This window comes from Engystomops pustulosus, chromosome 1 (genome assembly GCF_040894005.1).
Source record: "Engystomops pustulosus chromosome 1, aEngPut4.maternal, whole genome shotgun sequence".
NCBI classification, from domain to species: domain Eukaryota; kingdom Metazoa; phylum Chordata; class Amphibia; order Anura; family Leptodactylidae; genus Engystomops; species Engystomops pustulosus.
In genome coordinates, this window is record NC_092411.1 from 93,203,998 (window position 1) to 93,226,058 (window position 22,061).

The 22,061-nt window shown below is 41.9% G+C and overlaps 2 protein-coding genes across 4 annotated transcripts in view; one reads left to right on the plus strand and one right to left on the minus strand.

The window, feature by feature from the left end:
- The window catches only part of DAO (D-amino acid oxidase), a 34,127-nt gene extending 24,504 nt beyond the window's left edge, over positions 1–9,623 (minus strand). The window contains exon 1 of the mRNA XM_072147681.1: positions 9,561–9,623. The gene's annotated coding sequence lies outside the window, so the exon portion shown is untranslated. The remainder of the gene's footprint in view (positions 1–9,560) is intronic.
- A 1,928-nt stretch (positions 9,624–11,551) lies between these two features.
- The window catches only part of SSH1 (slingshot protein phosphatase 1), a 44,970-nt gene continuing 34,460 nt past the window's right edge, over positions 11,552–22,061 (plus strand). The window contains exons 1-2 of one of the 3 annotated variants that reach the window (XM_072147632.1): positions 11,552–11,929; positions 19,735–19,772. In XM_072147632.1, the coding sequence (XP_072003733.1) occupies positions 11,864–11,929; positions 19,735–19,772 (104 nt within the window). In that variant the 5' untranslated portion in view covers positions 11,552–11,863. The other 2 variants (XM_072147639.1, XM_072147643.1) reach the window with 2 other exon arrangements.

A 22,061-nucleotide genomic window follows, 5' to 3' on the forward strand; every position in this document is an offset into this window, starting at 1 on the left:
TCTTAAGTTGAATTTGTATGCAAGTCGGAACTGTATACTTTATAATTGTAGCTCCAGGCAAAATTTTTGGGGTCTGTATGACTTTTGAATTTTAAAATGTTGGGTTGTTATAAGAACCAGGATTAACAATAATCTTAATTACAGACACGCTAAAGTACAGTAAATTACCAACATCCAGAGGTCTGTAACTAGGGGTCAGCTGTAAGTCGAGGAGGGGACTGCCTGTTTTGAGATGAGGCATATTTATAGAATTCCCAACGGTAGATTTCCTTTAATTTGGCCTATTTTGTGATCCAGTTGGAAAGTTTTCATCGTTATTGAAATGTAAAAAAGTCTCCGATTTATACTTCATTGCAACAAAATATCTTGATAATTCGCTGTATATACTATATAAGACATGGACAGTGTTTGTGATAATAAGCCCATTATAGTCTAAATATTCAGAAACACATCCAACCACAGTCTCTGCCCGAAACTAATTCTTTTGTCTTGGCACATTAGAGCTGAGATGTTAGACTCCCACACCGTATAAACATAACTCCTACAGGTTCCTGGAATCACTAAAGTCTTTGTTGACTAATATGTTCTCTTTGTTCCCTGAATAGTATTTAAAACGGAAATGTTGTGTTTTAGAAAAATTATAAATTTTTTTACATTTTTATGGGTGAAAATGTTGTAAATTATAAGGTTTGGTTGTAGTATGCGGTATGCAGGGTTAATGCAGCTCAGTGTCACAGTTTACAAGGAAGCAGGAAAGCATATAAAGAGAGCAGTATGAACTAGGGAAACATGGAAGGGAAAACTGTCCTTTACTCTAAGGCTGATCTAGTGATGGTCAGCTGCCCGGAGATAGCTCTGGACCCGATAACTTCTCTCTCTATGAACATGAAGACCTTTCCAGATAGTTGGGAAAAGGACTAAAGGATACTAGGGTCTTGCTACAAGTAAAAACTTGGCGAACAAGCAATCCCAGCATGCACACAAACACACCAGCAGGTAAAACACCAGCAGGTAATGCAGTCAAAATCAAAATTCTGGAGATGTTACTCGAACTAGCCCAAGTCAGTCCTGAGGAATGGACTCTAAACATATGAATAGTTTTCACTAGTGAATCCAGCATATGAGGAACTTAACCACATGCCACTTACGGCAAATTATAAATGCCTGGAGTAACCACAGCAGAAAAAAAAAAGTTTTGTTCTTACAAGCCATCTGTCAGGAAGAGGCTATCTGTGAATATTTCAGAGCAAATAATAAAAATGGAAGTAAAACAATTATTTTGTGTTATGAAAAGATTGGGGTCTCAGTGCCTATATAAAGTATGGTGCACAGCTATCTTGGGGTTCTTCTTTACCTCTCTCACCAAAGCTCTTCTCCCGCGATTGCTGAATTTGGCTGGACAGCCAGTTCAAGGAATAGTTATGGTCGTCCCAAACTTCTTCCATTTAGCAATTATGGAGGCCATTATGCTCATTGAGTGCTTTGAGTGCTGCAGAAATTGTTTTGTAACCTTGGCCAGATCTGTGCCTTGATCTGGGTCTCTGAGCTCCTTGGGCAGTTCCTTAGACCTCATGATTCTGATGTGCTCTGACATGCACTGTGAGCTGTGAGGTCTTGTATACACTGGTGTGTGCCTTTCCTAATCAAGTCAGTTAAATTAAACATACTGTAGGAGTAGAACCATCTCATGGAGGATCAGAAAGATATGGACAGTATGTGATTTAAATATGAGTGTCACAGCAAAGGTTCTGAATACTTATGACATTGTGATATGTCAGTGTTTCTTGTTTAATAAATTAGCAAAAATATGTACATTTCTGTTTTTTTTCAGTTTTTTGATCTTATCAATAGGCTACAATGAAACAAAGAGTGAAAAATTTAAAGGGGTCTGAATACTGTACAGATTCTTGCATCTATTGGGATGTCAAATACACTCACCAGCCACTTTATTAGGTACACCATGCTAGTAACAGGTTGGACCCCCTTTTGCCTTCAGAACTGCCACAATTCTTCGTGGCATAGATTCAACAAGGTGCTGGAAGCATTCCTCAGAGATTTTGGTCCATATTGACATGATGGCATTACACAGTTGCCGCAGATTTGTCGGCTGCACATCCATGATGCGAATCTCCCGTTCCACCACATCCCAAAGATGCTCTATTGGATTGAGATCTGGTGACTGTGGAGGCCATTTGAGTACAGTGAACTCATTGTCATGTTCAAGAAACCAGTCTGAGATGATTCCAGCTTTATGACATGGCGCATTATCCTGCTGAAAGTAGCCATCAGATGTTGGGTACATTGTGGTCATAAAGAGATGGACATGGTCAGTAACAATACTCAGGTAGGCTGTGGCGTTGCAACGATGCTCAATTGGTACCAAGGGGCCCAAAGAGAAAATATTTCACACACCATGATACCACCACCACCAGCCTGAACCGTTGATACATGCTTTCATGTTGTTGACGGCAAATTCTGACCCTACCATCCGAATGTCGCAGCAGAAATCGAGACTCATCAGACCAGGCAACGTTTTTCCAATCTTCTACTGTCCAATTTCGATGAGCTTGTGCAAATTGTAGCCTCAGTTTCCTGTTCTTAGCTGAAAGGAGTGGCACCCGGTGTGGTCTTCTGCTGCTGTAGCCCATCTGCCTCAAAGTTCAACGTACTGTGCGTTCAGAGATCCTCTTCTGCCTACCTTGGTTGTAACGGGTGGCGATTTGAGTCACTGTTGCCTTTCTATCAGCTCGAACCAGTCTGCCCATTCTCCTCTGGCATCAACAAGGCATTTCTGCCCACAGAACTGCCGCTCACTGGATGTTTTTTCTTTTTCGGACCACTCTCTGTAAACCCTAGAGATGGTTGTGTGTGAAAATCCCAGTAGATCAGCAGTTTCTGAAATACTCAGACCAGCCCTTCTGGCACCAACAACCATGCCACGTTCAAAGGCACTCAAATCACCTTTCTTCCCCATACTGATGCTCGGTTTGAACTGCAGGAGATTGTCTTGACCATGTCTACATGCCTAAATGCACTGAGTTGCTGCCATGTGATTGGCTGATTCGAAATTAAGTGTTAACGAGCAGTTGGACAGGTGTACCTAATAAAGTGGCCGGTGAGTGTATATGGTTTTTCATAATTAATACATAAATACAGAAGGGCACCCTTTCGCTGGAACCCCATGACCATAATTTATACCTACAAACAGGCGATATTGCCACTGTAAAGTTTTAATAAACGGATCAAAGCACCAAATTAATCCCAAATATTCAGTTTATTAATTCATTATGCAGAATTCATAATATCACTAGGACCTAAAAACACCCATTAAAAACATAAAAGGTGGTGGTGGATTATAATATGTTACATATCCTGGTCCCCAATACATGTGTCTGCAACCAATACACAGTATAATTAAAGTGCAAGTGCATCCATTATTTATATGCCCATAACAGCCCGATAACCGCCAAATAGTACAATGCTGATTATAAGATTACCCACCTAAATAATAACATTACATCATAAATAGGGTCAAAGTGCATGTGCAAAGGTAAATAATCACAAGTACCAACCAGACTGCATATCTAATTACAGGAGACCCGGGAGTGACAACACCACGCAGGTGGACATCTTCCTAAAACAAGGGCATAAAATGGAGGCCTGATAGAAGATGAAATGGAGACATTCCCTCTGTGTGTTACCAGATATACAGTAAGTGCTGGTATTACTGATGAGCTCACAATTCTGCAGCATCTTCTCTGTGCTGTGACTCCTATAACGGGGAGCTACATGGCGACAGTCTTATACCAAGTCACATTTATCACACAGCATGTGTGATAATATACATAATATATTATCACACATATAATATACATAAATGGTCCCCTGCACAACCAATGTAGAGAGTCGCCAACACACTTAGTAATAACCAACAATACAAAGAAGGAAAGCATGTGTGTCAACAGGCAAAAAATACTGTGCAAACAATAGTTACTTAACCCCTACGGGACTCAGCCTCTTTTGGCCTTAAAGGGGTATTACCATTTGGGCATTTACATTTAATTAAATTCATTTGCCTTATGTAAACATTTCTTTAATTGGATGTTAATTAAAAAAATGTTTCATATGCATAACTTTTTTATTTTTCGGCTGACAAATCTGGTCAGGGGCTTATTTTTTGCGAGAAGAGTTGTTCTTTTTAGTGGGCTTATTTTGGAGTGCATAACATTTTTTAAATTACTTTTTAGAGCATTTTTTTATAGGGTATTAATTAAAAATTATCTTTTTTCGGAACGTTTTTGCTTTTTTTTTCTATGGCGTGTACCGTGCGGGTCCAGTAATGATTCTGTTTTATTATACAGATTGTTACGGACGCGGCAATACCAAATATGCGGGGGGGGTTTGTGTTTTTTATACTTTATTAAGTGTTTTTATAGGAAAGTGACATTTTAGGGGCTTATATTTTAATGCATTTATTTTTTATTTATTTATTCTAATGTGTTAACTTTAGTGTTTTTGACTTTTTTTTAATTATACATACTTAAACTTGAACCAGTGATGCTCTGAAAATGACTTAAAAATGTACCAGTACATGTAAACAACACCTAGTTGGATTATCCAGGTAGGGCTAATCAACTACACACCTCCTCTATCAATAGCAGTGTAAACAACTACTCTTCCTGGTAAGCAACATCATATAGGTCCCAAAAAGAATGATGGATACTGTACATATACCCTATGCACTGTGGGTCAAAACCATCCAACAAAAACATGCAAGGGGTAACAACCCCGTCATACGTTGCGGATCAGACCATGTTAAGTAGTTGGTGACCAAATCAAGGTCCACAGGTCAGGTCATGGGGGTAGAGTAAGGTAAGGAGAAGGTGGAGGCTTACTGAGCCTGGTTCCTGTATCTATGAAGTAGCTTTGGTTCTGGACCTGTATCTATTTAGTAATCTTTGTTTATTAATCTTGGTTCCAGTGCTGTATCTATCTGTTAGGATCGGAGTGATGACATAAGCCGACACCTGGGAGTTGTGTCTAAGTGGCTCCCGGTATTCACCAGAGCCTGCCGTAAAGCAGGATGGACTTGCTGCAGCGGGATAACACCAGGTTGCTCCACAGACGCGACTTGCTCACAGTAGTGGTACAGAGGTACAGAGATGGCAGGCAGAATCAGAGTTGTAGTCAGGCAGGAGGACAGGACAGGTGGCACAGGATCGGAGTCGGGAACGTAGAAGAAGGTCAAGGCAGGCAGCAGAGAATCAAAGTCAAGAAATAAAGCAGAAGTCACAACAAGTAAAACATAAGAGTCTCAATAACACGCTTTCTCAAAGGCAACATAACATAAAGATCCGTCAGGGATCGTGGAAGAGACAGGCTATAACAGGGCAGCAGGCGCCCAGCGCGCCACTAATTGGTGCTGTTATATGAGCCATTAAATTTCACAGAGGCGGGAACTCGCACGTCGGTCACAGGAGCCGTTGCTGGAGCTAGGACGGGTAAGTAAACTTACAACTGCTGCGATGAAGTATGGCCACACAGAGGTACATGGGTCGCAGGAGCACCCATGACACTATTTAGTCATCTTGGATGTATCCAGTATGTCAGGAAGCTTGGATCCAGTGTTGTTTTTATGTACTGGGCTTGGTACTGGTGCCTTATCTATAGGGAATGCATGGCTCTGATGCTGCATCAATACAGTAAGATTGGTTTTGGTATTATTGCCATTTAATATGTTTAGTTATGTTATAGTTCCTATGAAGCAAGTTTTTTAATTACTGTTTTTATGCACTATATATCCTTTTATTTAAAAACTATAGACTGTTGAGAAGCCCACAAGCTTGAGAGCTCAAGGCCTTTCTTATGCAAACTGGAAATTAGAAAATAATCTGGGTGTGGAGGGGCCCACAAAATGTGCCATTCAGGGTCCCCCAAATTCCTAGTGGCAGCCCTGTTGCTTGGCCCCAAATTAAAATATGTACCGGGCTCTCTAGTTTTAATGTATTGTTTGCAGTATTGGACTCTTTGTATGTAGAAGAAACAAAGCTCCCATATCTATAAAAGAAGACTGCAAAGAGGACCATAATAGTGGTGAACAATTTTAGTAACATAATTCTTATTTTCTTATTTTGTAACATCCCCTGCCTACTCCCCTAATTTTGCTTACTGCACAACCCTTTAAGCATCACGCTAAACCACTAAACTGTTTGTAATAAGAGTAGAAATAGCATTGATAATACAAATCAAGATCTAGCTAACCTTGACTTCTAAAATATGCCCACACAGCTTTTCTGTGTCTCACAGTAAGTTTAATATTAAATCCCAAGAAGTGAAATTCAGCCAAGATTATAGCAAGCTAATGATTATAAGTGTTACATGTTAAGTGGTATGAAACAGCATGCATCAGAACACAAATGACTAGTTATAAATGCAGTGTAGAAAATGATACCAGATTACTGGATAGGAATCACTACCACCTACATTAGCGTGAAGCAATAGTCATAGGGAAGTTTATAATATGATGGAAGTCCTGCTTCCCCTGTCATGGAAGATACATCAGGAGGCTTAGACCTTAGATAGATTTGCACAAAAACCTGTTTGCAGGAGCTGCCCACAGCCTCCTTCGTTCCTCCTAGGCGTGGAGGTGGAGTGAAGGGGAAGATAATTGCAATCACTGACAGTTTGCAAGTGATTGCAATTATTTCAGGACTGCTACAGCAAAAAACAAGTCCTGATAAATGTCCCGCATAGATTGTAAGCTGTTGTGAGCAGTGCCCTCATTCCCATTGTACCATGTAACCATCTTATTGCTCTGTAATTATGCTTTTATATGTACCCCATGATCTGCAAAGCGCTGTGGAACGTGATAGCGATATATAAAAAAAGATTTTGAGAATGATTATAAATTGACATTTGGAATGATTACCTTCAGATGTTCCAGCAAGCATAATAATTTAGTTTATGATTCTGCTTCTGCCAATTTATTAAAACATTAGCTTCCTTACAGAACACTTTCTTTAATGGAAATCTACCACGTATCGTACAGGGAGGGGGCAGGAGTGGGGCTCATACACGCCCACCCAAAGCCCTTGTAATTGCCTTCCTGCCCCATCCTGTGCCGAAATATTGTGGCAACACAGAGCTGATACTCACTGCTCTCTCAAGAATTTACTGCAGGGAGCCGGCGGGGAAAGCACCAAGACAGCAGGAAGGTCAGTTACAAGTGCTTCGGGGGTGTGTATTAGCCAGAGCCCCTTGAGACACTTGTGCTTCATTTGAATAAATATAAAAGTTCATTTTATAGGTAAGCTACTGGAGGATTTTGGGGAATACTTACATTTCTCGTCTGCCCTGTTAACAGCAACTTAGTGATATTCTTTATAGCATTCTCATGGTCATTATTATCAACAGACGAGCTGACTCCAGGACATGCTTCATGCAGGGAGAAGAGAGTAGGTAATCCCTACTGTCAAAAGTGGATTTTATCATGGGCAGTGCTATCTATAGCGGTGAAATTTTTTATTATAATCCTGTCTTTGATATGAGTAAGGTGAGGCTTAAAAGAAAACTTGACAGAATTAAATGTCAATCTTTTGTTAAACATCGAGGTTGAATGAAAACTGAATTTTTTTTAATTGTTCATAGTGACATAGTGGAAGATTTATCAGAGCAAAACTTATAGTTCTCATGGAAACCAATCAAAGCTCAGTTTTCATTTTATAAATTGCTGGGGGAAAATGAAAGCTGAACTCTGATTGGTTGTCAGTAGCTATAACTATAATGTGGTGATAATATTCTGCTCTCAGACACTGATAATGTTTCTTTTTAAATATCATTAAAAATTCTTAAATGGACTTTTTAAGGCTTCTGTTAGTGTCTGTTTGCACCGCTTCCATTCAGCTTATGTCATATTAGACAGAAAAAGTAGTTCTGCAGTTTCCATCCAATCTTTCGCTCTAATGATAGTATATGAATACAATTGCTTAACCCCTTAACGCATTATGACATACATGCATGCCATAATGTGTCAAGAATGTACAAAGAGGACTCATGGGCTGTATGGGCTCCAGGACCTGTTATTGGGTAGGATCTATAACACTGTGCCAGAGGAACAGCATGTAGAGCCATACTGTAGTATTGCAGTATATTGTACGAATGATCAGGCCCCCAAGGGTTAAAGTACTCTTGGGGGTCTTAAAAGTAAAAAAATAGTAAAAAAAATAGTAAAACATAAATAAATTTTTTTTTAAAAATTGTTAAAATCACCCCCTTTCCCTAGAACTGATATAAAAATAAAATCATAGGTAGCACTGCGTTCCAGAATGTCTGATCAAAATATAAAAACAGTTGATCCCGGCAGTGAACCCTGTAACAGAAAAAAAAACCCTGTGTGTCCAAAACGCAATTTTTTGCCATTTTGTAACACAAAAAATGGAATAAAAAGTGATCAAAGGTCATGCAGTGAAAATGGTAGCAATTTAAACGTCATTTGCTATCTCTGTGATCGTACCGTGCCAAGGAATAAAGAAGAGGTGTCACCTGGAGCTTACATTGAAAGCTGTAAAAACTGTGTCCACAAGAAAATGGCGCAAATGTGTTTTTTTCTACAATTTCATCACACTTTTCTAGCTTCCCAGTAATATGAAATTCTGACGCCAGGAAGCACAGGGGGGCTTATTTACTAAGGGTCCATGGATCGCATTTCTGTCACATTTTCGGGATTTGTGCCACTGTGACAGGAATTTAGCAAGGGATTTTGTTGCACTGGATCGGATTTTGGTGCAGCGGCGCCGGCTTTCATGCGACAGAAATCAGAGGGGGGGGGGCAGATGATCCAACTGATTCGGACTGAGTGCAGGATTTTAGATTAAAACTGTGTAACAACCAATGCACTTACATACACCGGGAAGACGATGGTCAACTCCGGTGGACCTGATCAGGAAAGCGACACGTGCAGGATATTGGGCGCACGACCATGAACAGCGGGGAACGCGCCAGGAATGGGTAGGTAAATGTGCCCCAGTGTATAACACAGAAAACAAGCCTTACTACTGCTCTGGAAATGGGAAAATAAAAAAAATTACAGATTTCTAAAGATGGGGACTGAAAAATGGAAATGGAAACAACGAAAATGGACTGTTCCTTAAGCTAATGGTCTTGACGAGGTACCAGGACAGGAGCCAAATTATGTATTTTGTACATGGGATATTTGGCCTGGTGTGTGCTATGGTAAAATCTTCAAATTTTCCATTTTTAAAATTAATGCTAATTCTTTATTTATATAGTACACACAGAGCTTTCCAAATCATATAGATTTCACCAATTTCATTATATGTAAGAAATAAACATAGTGACGAATGTATGATAATTCATTGTCTAGAATACATATCATATAGGATTGTATAAAAAGAACTGAATAAAAAACAGTATTCTCATTCACTAATACAAAACACTGAATGTATAAACTCATTGCCAGTTCTTTTCTCAGCTCATGTCACATAGGCTTGTAATACAATTCAGATAACATTATCATCTGTATCAAGCGCTAAGGAACTTACCTGTAAACTGCGCAGCAAAACAGATGCCAGACACTGCCGAGTTTCTACACTTATATTAACTACTAAAGGTTAAGTTATAAAAATGGGCAAAGGTTGTTCTGGTCACATGTCACAATTTAACATTTGCACAGTGCGGTGTACAAAGAACAGTATTAACATGTAACACATTTCTTATTATCCACAGTAAATGATACATAAAACTGTTGACATTGGGGCAGATTTATCAAAAGAACCTAAAAGTTATGCTACATTCACACAATGGGGCACATTTACTTACCCGGTCCTATCGCGATCCCGCGGTGCGTTGTCCGAAGAGGATTCGGGTCCGGTGCGATTCACTAAGATCATGTGTCCGAGTTCCTGCAGGCGTCGGAGTTCACCTTCTTCTTCCTGGTGCATGTGAGTGCGTGATCTTGCGACACATTTTGTTTTTTAAATTCCGCGTTTTTTCCAAATTCGTCGGGTTGTCCGACGGCCACGTCCCCCCGATTTCTGTCGCGTGCAAGCCAGCGCCACAATCCGATCAAGTGTGCCAAAAAATTCGGCGCACAACGGAAATATTCAGGAAAACCTAACGGAATCGCGGTCCATGGACCTTTAGTAAATGTGCCCCAATGTGTGCCTGCCGTACCGTAGCACGGGGGGAACACAGTGGCTCCGGGGAGAGGAGAAGGGGGTGTGCACTGCTCCCCAGCCCCCCTCCATAGTGATGTATGGCGCACGGCGCCGTATTCTGGGGGGAAGATAGGACATGTCCTATCTTTCTCCCGGCTATGGAACGGTACAGTGCCGTCTTTGGCTGCCGTATATACATCTCCCATACGATAGTGTGAATGTAGCCTTAGACTGATATGGAATAATAAATCTGGCATATTTTAATAATGTCTCATCTTTCTTTGCGCCTTTTCTTTGCCTTTTTCATCTGCTTGTTCTGCATTTGTGGGACTTGCATTGGACATATTGGGGGAGATTTATTATGGCTTCTCTGCCAGTTTTGTGGTAGAGAAACCACATGAATCTCCCAGTCCCTGGCAGTTACAGACATTCTACGAGCCGCACACCACTATACGAGTGTTGGGGCATAGAACGGGCAGGGAGCAAAAAACTCAGTTTACAGGTTGGAACTGGCGGAGTCTACACTCTTATTCACTAAGAGGCCAGAGCCAGTATAGGTGTGATGGGACGTAGAATGTTTACTGTAGTCTTCGTCAGAGTTCCGGTGGAGACTAGAGCAAAAATCTCCGCCAGCTCCGATCTGGTGTACTGGTCAGAACGGGTAGGAGTTTGCTCCCACATCCACCAAGATGCCTCTTAGTGAATATGGGGGCTGGGGCGCCCGCGCGGGTGGTGTCTTGATGAATTTCCCCCTTTGTATTTAGTGGCTTTTATCAGACATACATTTTTTTCATGTCCAAACAAGTCGCATCATAGATGCATTGCACTCTGAGACAAAAGTGCGATACCTTTTCCTCTGATCCATTGCTATAGAAAGCACATCCTCTTTTTGATGCAAGTGAAAAAAGAAGTCCGATTGTTTTTCCCTTTACGCCAAGTCCACACCAAGTGGTCGTAGAGGGGTGTGAAGGGGGTACGGCCGTCAGTGGAGGGTGCGTAGCTATTGCCTGAGCGCTGCTGGTGATAGCCCAGTTGTAAAATTGTAGACGACTACCAGATACATATAGGTGGAAGAGTCCTGATGTATCCGGTGACGCCAGAGGGGCAGCGCTTTGTGTACAGGAGGGTAATAAACGCCCCCCATAGAGTCTCCCATCTTTCCCATAAGAATTGATGGAGCAGCAAGTGGGATCCCAGTTCTCCAGATCGTTGGGAGTCCTGTTCCCCTAACCTATGGATAGTTGGGACAGCCTCTTCATCCCTATTGTTTTTGTAGTATGATTCATGCTCATTTATATAAATAGCGTTACACTGGGAGGCATTACCCTATATATAATGTAACGTGGTGACGTCACCTGTGTAGTATACAGGAGCACTGCCCGGGGATGCAGCGTGTGACCCAGGAGACCCCTCTTGTCCGTTATCCACCCCCCGGTGGGCGGAGTTTGGGATCAGTGCGGGGACAGAGCATCACACCGGGGTCAGTCAGGCAGCAGCGACCATAATAACCCGGTACCGGCTCCATCCCCCTCCGCCGGCCGCCCTGTCCTGGCGGGACATGTAGAACTTCTCGTCACACTTGTGCTGCGCCGCAATCTCTGACATGCAATGGCCGGTAGCCTCCCCCTGAAGTGACAGCGGCCGCAGCCTCGCACACCGGGCACCGGACAGCACCGCTCACCCTAACCATGGCCTTAGTGACTCTGCAGCGATCCCCGACACCCAGCGCCGCCTCCTCCGCCAGCACCAGCGAGGTGAGAACTTCCTCCCACAGGCAGAGCTCAGGAAAGAGCGGGGAAGGTGCAGGCTGTGCAGGCCCGGGGGTGAGATCACACGGGTGCCCTATGCTGTACTGTAGTAGCTTCTGTCATCAGCTCGGGCATAGCCCTCATATCATGTGTCAGCCCGGGAACCTGCAGTACAGTCACTGGGAAACACCATAAGGGGAGCAAAACCCATTAAATGCATCTCCCTGACACATCCCACTAAAATGCACAAGACCCATCAAGAGTAACCTGCCCGGTGCACATTGGGTACTGAACCACCTGTAGGTCCTTTCAGGGGTGTAATAATAACATATAACAATGTATTTATGTCTAGATAAGACTCACTAATTTCTCTGCCTCTTCCCCTTTGCTTCGTTTTAATAAGAATGATCTGCATAAATTATATAAAATACAGGCAGGTTATCTAGTAACCTTATTCAGTGGATGACCCCCTTTAATATCCCACATATCCTTGTACTATGCCGGTCTGTGCTTGCTATAGTATAGGAAGCCTTTAGTCGCCAGGCAAAGAGCATTCGCTTCATATGTGTTATTGGAGTATTGATACAATGTCAAGAGTGTCAAATCAAACCATGTGTTTGGCTCTGAGCTCTCTGCATATAGCTCCTGTGTATTCTGGGAGCTTCATGGGAATTTACAGCATACAAAGCTGCGGATAGTGTTCTGTAGAACTGGCGATCTGTGTAATCATACCTTTGTGTATGGTGTCAGTAGGAACAGGACTGTGAAAAATATATTTGTATTCCAGTATTGTAGCTGGACTTGAATAAATCTGTTTGCACTGGTGTGTGAGATCTGTTCACTCAACACAACAAAGCCCCTGCTTTTTGCTGTGAGTCACTACTACAGCAGACTTCTGTTTGAATACTGCAGCAGTTACTAATGGAGAGGGGTTGTGCTGTGTTCAGTGATGAGCCCTCCAAGTCCAGTTACAATCCAACACAGTTCTCTGTGTCTGTAACATGGTCTACAGTTTTGGATGGTTAAAACTGCTGACAGATTCCCTTTCAGTCCAGACTTTGAAGTGAAAAGCAGATTTAGTGGGAAGTGCAGAAGGAAGCACTTTGCTCTGATAAGAAATATTTCATAATGTCTTGTAATCACATGTGCTGTGGATGAATGTATGAGACCACTTACCTTTTTGTCTTTTTAATTTAAATCCTGTGCTCGGACATATAAATAGTTGGTAGTTGCAACAGCCTGCCATTAGTACTTAGAGGATCTGTCACCAGATTTTGACCATCCTGACTAACAATGTCTGCTGATAAAGGGTTATATGTCCTCCCCATATCACCTAAAATTAGCTGCTAGTGGGGCATTGTTGCATAATTAGACGTTTTTCTCATATGAAAATTAACTTTTGTGACTCTTGTCTTGTGTCTCAGACTCTTCTCTCTCTCAGGCTGGCAGCTCTGTGTCTCTTCAAGTCCCTTCTCTGCCTCCTTGTACTGAGGGACTGTCTGCTAATATTCAACTACAAACATATAGACCTTAAGTAAAAGGAGGCAGAGCAGGGATTTGAAGAGACACAGAGCTGCCAGCCTGAGAGAGAGAAGAGTACAGATGGGAAATATTGTGTCCATTTTTTTTACACGGTGCCTTGTGTTACATTCATGACATGTGACCAGTGACATCATCGCAGATCCTTTAGCCTTCTAAGAATAGTAAACTGTACACCATGTATGTGATTACATGAAATCACAGCAGCCTCCATGTAGGATGGAAAGCAGTAGAAGACCATGGAGGCAGCTGTGACTTCATGTGGTCAGATATATACATGGGATACAGTTTGCTATTATTAAGTTGCTAAAGGACCTGAGATGATGTCACTCTGGTCACATGATATGAACTGTGACAATAAGGAGGCATAAGGCATGGGGGGGAGAAGATGGGAGGGGCCAGCCCAGCAGGAGACCCCCCCCCCCTTTGATACCAGGTAATATAAGATAAAAGGGGATTTATGTGGATGTAAGCGAAACAATTTTTAGCTAAAGGTGTCAGTCAGTTAATAGAGCTTTAGTGGAACCTGTCACTGGCTGTATATGTGCAAATGTGGTGACAGGTTCCCTTTAAAGGGTTATTCACATCTGAGAATTCATGTTTAATTTAATTAATCTACCATTTCTTCAGTTGCATGTTATTAAAAATAACGTAGCTGTGTGAAGTTTCCCATAAATGTAGCCATGTTGACCCATAAACACAAGATTGTTGTCCTTGGATACGACCACTGCTGCTGGACTGATTGTTTGAAGAAACAAATAGATTTTGCATATTAAATGGTCAGGAGTTACTGCATGCTCCACAGCCGTCCTATGGTAATGAACGCTGAATCCTGGTGGTCAGGAAGAGCTCAATAATGAATGTGTGGTCGTCAGGGTGTACGGTGGTTGTATCCAAAGACTCCATCTCGTTTCTTGGGGGCAACAAGGCTTCATTTATGAAAATTAATCTTCACACAAGTACATTTATTTTTAATAACATTAAATTAAAGAATTGTGTGTATGTATATATCAGATGAATTAAATTCATTGTAAATGACCAGGTGAGAATATCCCTTTTAACCCGCCCATACGGATTTCTCCGTCAGTCACTAAGGGGCCTTGGGCTAGGCCCACTGGTTTCTCGGTTGGCCTAACTTAAGGTCTTCACGGACCTTCAGTGAATCCCGGCTGAACCCCAATCAGCGTCAGAGAACGCGCCACTGGATCGCGGCTGGACCGAATAAGTAAATCTGCCCCATTGTGTATCCGACACGTTAACTAAACCCGAAGGAAATGCAATCTTACCGCAATATGTGATCGCAGGTGGGAACCTATATATTTCCCACGGCCTCTACAAACGCGTCATTGCATCTGAAAACTATTCTGCCCTACAAAAGGGGTTTCTATTAACAGAACACCCCTAATGAAATGAAATGGTACTTGATTCTTAAATTTACTTGAAAATTTGAAAGAATGTTATGATCTTTCTAGTAATCAAAACAAAAGAATATTTATAAAATGACGCCAGCACAAAGCTGAGATATGGTGAATGTTAGTTAGTAACTAATTTGGGTAGTAAGACTATTAGTTTGCAAAATAGAACGTTTTGAATTCTGAAAATGGCTAATTTTTTTTCAAAATGTTTACCAAATTGACCTTTTTTCATAAATAAATAATAAATATATATATAAAAAATTCCCATTGAGTCTATTTACCCCGCAGTAATTCCCCAGCCAATCCTAAAGAGTGTATAGGATTTTGCTAAATTTCATATACCGTAAAACACTGCTTTTGTATTACACCACAGCTTTCCCACGCATAATGGTCACTGTGGGAAAATGGCCTTAATGGGTCAGTTGTAGCCCAGAAGAGTGTATTTATGAGCAATACTACATATGGGTCAGGATGCATGTGAATAATACATTCCATAGTAGTGGGGAAGAGGAAGGTACGATCTGCAGGACCAAGGCCAATGCCCTACATCCTATGTTAAACCCTATGCCCATGTAATGTGCAATGCATCCCACTTTATTTCTATATAGGGAGATACATTGTAGCCTTTTCTATTTGTGTTAGGCCTTCCAATAAGAGAAAATCTTGAGTCTGTGTCCTATACATTGGTGTGTCAGGAAATACTCCCTGTATTGAGAAAACCTATTTCCCATAGCCCACAGTGGATATGGCGTATTCATGGTGAAGCAGTAGGAGGGAGATTTAGTGTACAGAATATCCAGATGGCAGGAAGCTTAGATCAGGAGGAAATGTGGACTGAGGTTAAACATGAGCTTATGTCACATCCTTGGAGATTGTCTTGTGACTGCATGTTCTGTGTTGAGGTGTTTTTTCTACCCTTGGCAGACAGTTTGCTGCACACGGGCCATGATTTGGGTTAAATAATCTGCAATTTGTCTTCCAGCAATGTGTACTAAAATTTCATTCCAGTCTATTGATGTCACTGGTTTATAGGAGGCAGAGACTAAATGTACTGTTAGATCAAGAAAAAATGGAATCATAGATGTGTCTGGCGGGATCCATACTGAGCAGTACACAGAAAACACACACCCAGACCCCCTCCCCAGACCAGGCCAGGACTGACACACAGCCGGCAACTGTGCATCCCTAGCATCTGTCCATGGTGATAACACTTATTTATGGGGTTTGGGTTGTGGATGCTGCACAGCTCCTCTCCAAAACGGGATTGAACATTGATGTGGGATCAGTAGGGGGTCTGAGCAGTAAATAAATAGAAATACTGCAGTTGGTGCTCACCTAACCAGTGATGACTGTCAGGGCAGCTCTGTGCTATTCTGCTGCTCTATATAATTTCCAAGGAAAAATCACTGATTTGGTATAAGCTCTTTAACCCTTTTGTGACCAAAGGTCACTGGTACCTGAGTGTCCAGTTAAATTTTATTGCCTGTGTTATGTCTTCCGTTAAATGATGTGTTTTTTGTTTGTATAATTAGCAAACAAATAAAAATGTGAAAAATATGCTTTTTCTTTTGTCCATTTTCCAGTAAAATTTTATTAATAAGCAGTAATATTTAATAAACCTTTTACCAACATTTGTTAAAAATGTATACATCTATATGTTACCTTGATGACATACAGCTACAGATGCAGAGGGTAAATGTACTTCTGCAAAATGTCAGCTCTGTCTCCCTGCAGCTCCTTCTACATTTTGCCTTCAGCTGGCAGTATGGAGGGGTGAACACTTCAAAAGGATATAACTTCTGGACCTAGTTCTGGTGCCATACTAAAGAGGAGAATGTCCAGCACCAGGATTGCATGGTGCATGCTCACGCAGCCCTGGCGATCGCTCTGATTTGCCAATCGCAATGTTTTTGGGCAAAGAAAATCTCGCCTCCTTTACTCTCTCCAGCAGCACCATTTTACTTTGTAAAGCTCTGTTCCTCTCTCACGCAATGCCTATGTCACACTATACACTATATATCTTTGTATCTGATCTTCCTATCCTATCTCCTGATACCCTCCTGTGTGATCACCTTGCGTGATCACACTTGTCCTCCGTTTTTCCCTTCTCCTGTCTGTCCCTTCAGAACCGAAACGCACTTTTCAGTGAGCCGTGTTAGCGTTGTTCTGCACTGGGCACACTTTTCAGTGCAACATGTGAATAGCGCTGCACCGTATCTTTAGCAGTAGTTAGGGCGTCTTGGGGCTAGGTGCATTTGTGGTGCCTTTTTGCACGGTGCACATAGGGTTTTGTTTGTATTTTTTTTTTTTTGCGACTGGTATTCTTATACCTACGGTGTGCATGTAGTTTGGTGCACTTTTTCTATGTGCCGGCTGTGCAACATGTCTGTGTAGTTTTGTGCGCATTATCCAATTTTTATGTGTTCTGGCTGTGCGGCTTGTCCGCGTAGTTGCCCATTATCTAATTTTTCTGCTGCACGTTATCTAATTTTTCTGTGTACCATATAATCATAGTGCAATGTCTATGAAGTGAAGTACACCGTGTTGCAGGCATACAAGATGCTGGCCTCTGATTCAGAGTCAGCTAGTGGGGATGATGTTCCCTTTTACCTCTCCTCCTCTTCATCTTCCAGTGACCCGGAGGAACCCCCGAGAAGGCGCCGTAGGGTTTATACTGGAGTAGTGCCTGGGACTTCCTCAGGTCCCAGACTTTATGGGCCATGGCAGCTATTCTTACGGGTCCCCGACTCACAGGGGCGTGCAGGGGGGTGTCGGCCGCCCCCCTCATGAATACGGCCGACTGCCAGGGGACAGAATACAAGGATCCAACCTCTTATTTGGTAGGAGGTTGGATCAATTAAAACAAAGTTTGCAAACATAAATTTTAGTAAAAATGGAATTAATATAAAGGGGCTGGGGACAGGATTAGGGGGGACATATTTGGTGGGGGTATTTTTGGGGGGTCACAGGTCCTCTTTAAGGACCAGGCACTTTCCTGTTTTTTTTCATTTCCATTTTTCACTCCCCACCTTCAAAAATCTATAACTTTTTTATTTTTACAAGTAAAGAGCTCTGTGAAGTCCACAGACCATTTTAGTGCCAAGTTTGCCAAGGCATATAACCCCGCAAAACGCGTGTCCATAGAAGAGTCCCTGGTACAATTTAAATGGCTTCAATTCTGCCAGTACCTGCCTAATAAGAGGGTATGAAGATGTATAAGCTGTGTGAGAGTGCATTAGGGTATACGTACAAGTTCAGGGTATAGGAAGGGAAGGACTCCACTATAGTACCCCCAGAATGCCTGGGTATCACTGCGAAGATGATGTGTGATTTGGTGCACCCACTACTGGACCAGGACTACCACCTCTACCTGGACAATTTTTACACCAGCATTACACTCTTCAAGTGCCTCGCTTCCGTAAATTATGGGTCATGCAGCGCTGTACACAGAAATCGGAGAGGTCTTCCCAAGATGCTGCTTAGAAGGCATGACAGCAGGGCACTATGCCCCGGACCGGGGGAGAAGCAGCGCCTCGGACTCCCACTCCATAGGCCACCTCCTAGTCCCACCCCTTCATGAATACGCGGGACCGCTGTCAGCTTGGTTCGGCGTTCCTCTTGTGCAGCGCGGCAGTGTCTGCTAGCTTTATTGGAGGGTTCTGATAACGCTAGTAGTGTAATACTGCTACTTCTGTTGTAGCACTAGGAGACGCTTACTTTTCTCGGGCTAATATATATATATATATATACGCAACAAGTTTGTCTAAACAAACACACTCGTGTATAAATGGCCTAAGGTTACAATATCCCTTGGCAGAGTCATGCAGAAAATTCTACAAGTGAAGGTCTATTCTATACATCTTAACAGGGATATTTACTGCACTGTACAAAGTCCATGCACATACTGCAGAGTTGGGCTACATTCACACTAACGTATGGGGGACGTATATCGGCCGACGTATATACGGCCGATATACGTCCCCCATACACTTCTATGGGCGCACGGCACCCTACAGGAGCGGTACGGTGCAGCACACGTGCGACACCATACCGCTCTGTACCCGGGAAAAAGATAGGACCTGTCCTATCTTTTCCCGTAATACGGCGCCGTGCGCCATAGGTTGCTATGGAGAGGGGCGGGGGTGAGCTGCGCTCACCTCCTCCTCCTCTCCCCGTACACTGCCGTTGCCCGCTACGGTACGGTACGGGCGGGCAACGGCAGTGTGAATATAGGTTTTCCCAACTCAGAAGATATCCCCAATCCACAGGATAGGAGATAACTTCCTAATTGGTGAGGGTCAGCTGGGATGCTTCCAGCTGCTCCATTCAATTCCATGGTAGTGTCGGAGTTAATCGAGTGATGTGCTAATCTATTTCACCCTGCCATTGCACCTATTAGTGATAGCAGGATTTTCTAGTGGGGGTCGCAGCTGCTGGACCCTCACCAATTAGGAAGTGATCCCCTATCCTGTGATTTGGGAATAGCTTCTGAAGTTGGGACAAAAAATTTAAGGACAATTAAACCTTATCAGCTAATTTCCTTATTGCTAAATTTCTGGGATCCCCATTTATAACAGAAAGATGGGCCCGCAAGTTCCCCATCCAAAGGGAACTGTGGTTCATTACTGTGGCATTACCACTGCTCCGTTGACTTCCATAAGACTTCCACATAACTTGGGATGCGTGCTTGTCCCATTCTTAGGATCTCTGTACTCCTAAAGATTGGCTCCAGTGATCAGACACTTATTAATGAAGTTAAAAGTAATTCATGAATTCAGATGAAATTGAGAAATAATAATACATACAGATATTTAAACCCTTTTTAATCACATTTTAAAATGTCATTTTTTCCAACAGGAGTTCGGCAATGATGAAGAGCGCAAGGCTAACTTAAGGTGAGTGATCCTTGTCTAGTGCTGACAAATTAATTCTGTAATACTTACTTGTTCATCTGTTGAAATATTTGGATAGATATTAGAAATCCTCAGAGGTCATTTGTGCTATTTCTGGTGACAAGGCAGGAAAAACTAATAAGCATCAAAAGAAAAGTAAAAAAACTTGTCAGTACTACAGGGGTACAAGGGTTTTTGACAAGTTATATTGTTATTGCCTATCTACAGGATAACAATCTGATCGGTATGGGTCTGACTGTTGGGACCCCCACCAATCGCGAGAGTGGAGGTCCCACACTAATTGATGGAGCTGCAGGTCGAGCATGTGTCCTGCTTCTCCAGTCACTTCTATGAAAGTACCTTTAATTGCCAAGTACTGCTTACGAGAGTCCCAGATATAGCTGAGCGATATGCTTGTTAGCTTTGGGTGCTCCTATAGACAGTCAATAGTGTCAGGGAGTTTTGAACAGGAAGTCTGAGTAAGGGCAGCGTTTATTCATACTACAGAATGACAGAGCAGCAACAGAATAGAATGAAAAGTTCAGAATATACAATGCTTACAGAGTGGATATCATAGAAGGGTGTGCTGCCCAGCATCGCTTCCAAAGTATTTTGCACCATTTTACAAACATCATTATCATAAGGTCACATAAGTCAGATGCAACATACGTATACAATTGTTATTGGTTACACATCACATTGTACGACACCTTATACATATTAATTTAGTACAGGTGGTCCCCTACTTAAGGACACTCGACTTAAAGACAACCCATAGTTATAGACAGACCCCTCTGACCACTGGTGAAGCTCTCTGAATGCTTTACTATAGTCCCAGACTGCAATGATCAGCTGTAAGGTGTCTGTTATGAAGCTTTATTGATAATCCTTGGTCCCATTACAGCAAAAAAAGTTTAAACTCCAATTGTCACTGGGGCCAAAAAATTTTTTGTCTGGATCTACAATTATAAAATATACAGTTTCGACTTAATACAAATTCAACTTAAGAACAAACCTCCGGACCCTATCTTGTATGTAACCCGGGGACTGCCTGTATATGCCTAACTTCACCCTTTGGACCTCTTCTACTTGCTGTATTTTGGCATCTCATAACATAAATGCCATCCTCAGCCATAGTTTTGATACTCTTAGTCTTCAGCTGACCATTCTGATATTAGTCCTCTGGTTTATTTCCTCCATGTCCACAATAGGGTTATTCTATACTTCCATTTTCAGCTAGAAGTACATATAATACTAGACTAACCTATATCTCTATTTGGTTATAAAACTATAATTGGACTCCATGTACTCATTAGTGTTGGATACATAAATTCTAGGTTCTACCACATCTCATGACACTTTTATCCCTGGTCGTTCATATAGGAAAAGATAGAGCATGCTGTATATTTTTCCTGTCGACAGTATGGTGACACACGTGTGTGTGCTCACCGTACCACGGCCAAGCGCCATAGGCATATTCTGACACTGCCATTCACTGCTTTTTATAGTCCCAGAGAGAGTGACAGATGTGTTCATAACTTTGGGCACTCCTGTAGACATTCAGTAGAGTGGCAGGGCACATGCTTGAATTCTTGTGATCAGTGTTGTTTACACATTGTTTATTCCTATTAAAATACTATAACAGCAAAACTTGGTACACCCCCTGATACTGAGGATTTATCCCAGATCATAAGAGGATGCAGTTGGCGCTGTTACCACAAGGTGGTGACAGTGGGTTTGAGTCATGGTTACATACCTCATCAATAGTTGTATTGTTGTCACCAAATAATTGACGCTTCCAGTGCCCCCCACACACATGCACACATGTGAATACAGCCTAGTTTCTTATTTCATATTGCTTTGTCTTTATAGTTGTATATTTAAATAATATGTATGTAGGATATAAAATATATTTATTGGAATACAACTTTACAATTTATTAATGTTTCTTGTGTTGCAATTATGTAGTAAATGGGGACAACTGAATAACATTTGTTGAGTGTGCCTATGAATTTGTTCAGAGAAATAGTATCGCCTAAATCACATCCTCCTACTTGGATAACAATAAATCTGATCTAATTACTATAAATGGGTATTCCAGGAATCTGCATAATTTATATACAAATGGGTCATTAAAATATAAGCTAATGCGTAATTAGTTATTTAAAGTTTTGCTCCCCTTAGCAGAAAAAATGCTGGTGACATACACTGTAATGAAGAATTAAAATACTACTAAACCTTTAATCAGTCCGTTGATTTCCTCCGCGAGGAGCAGACACAGGATAGAATATG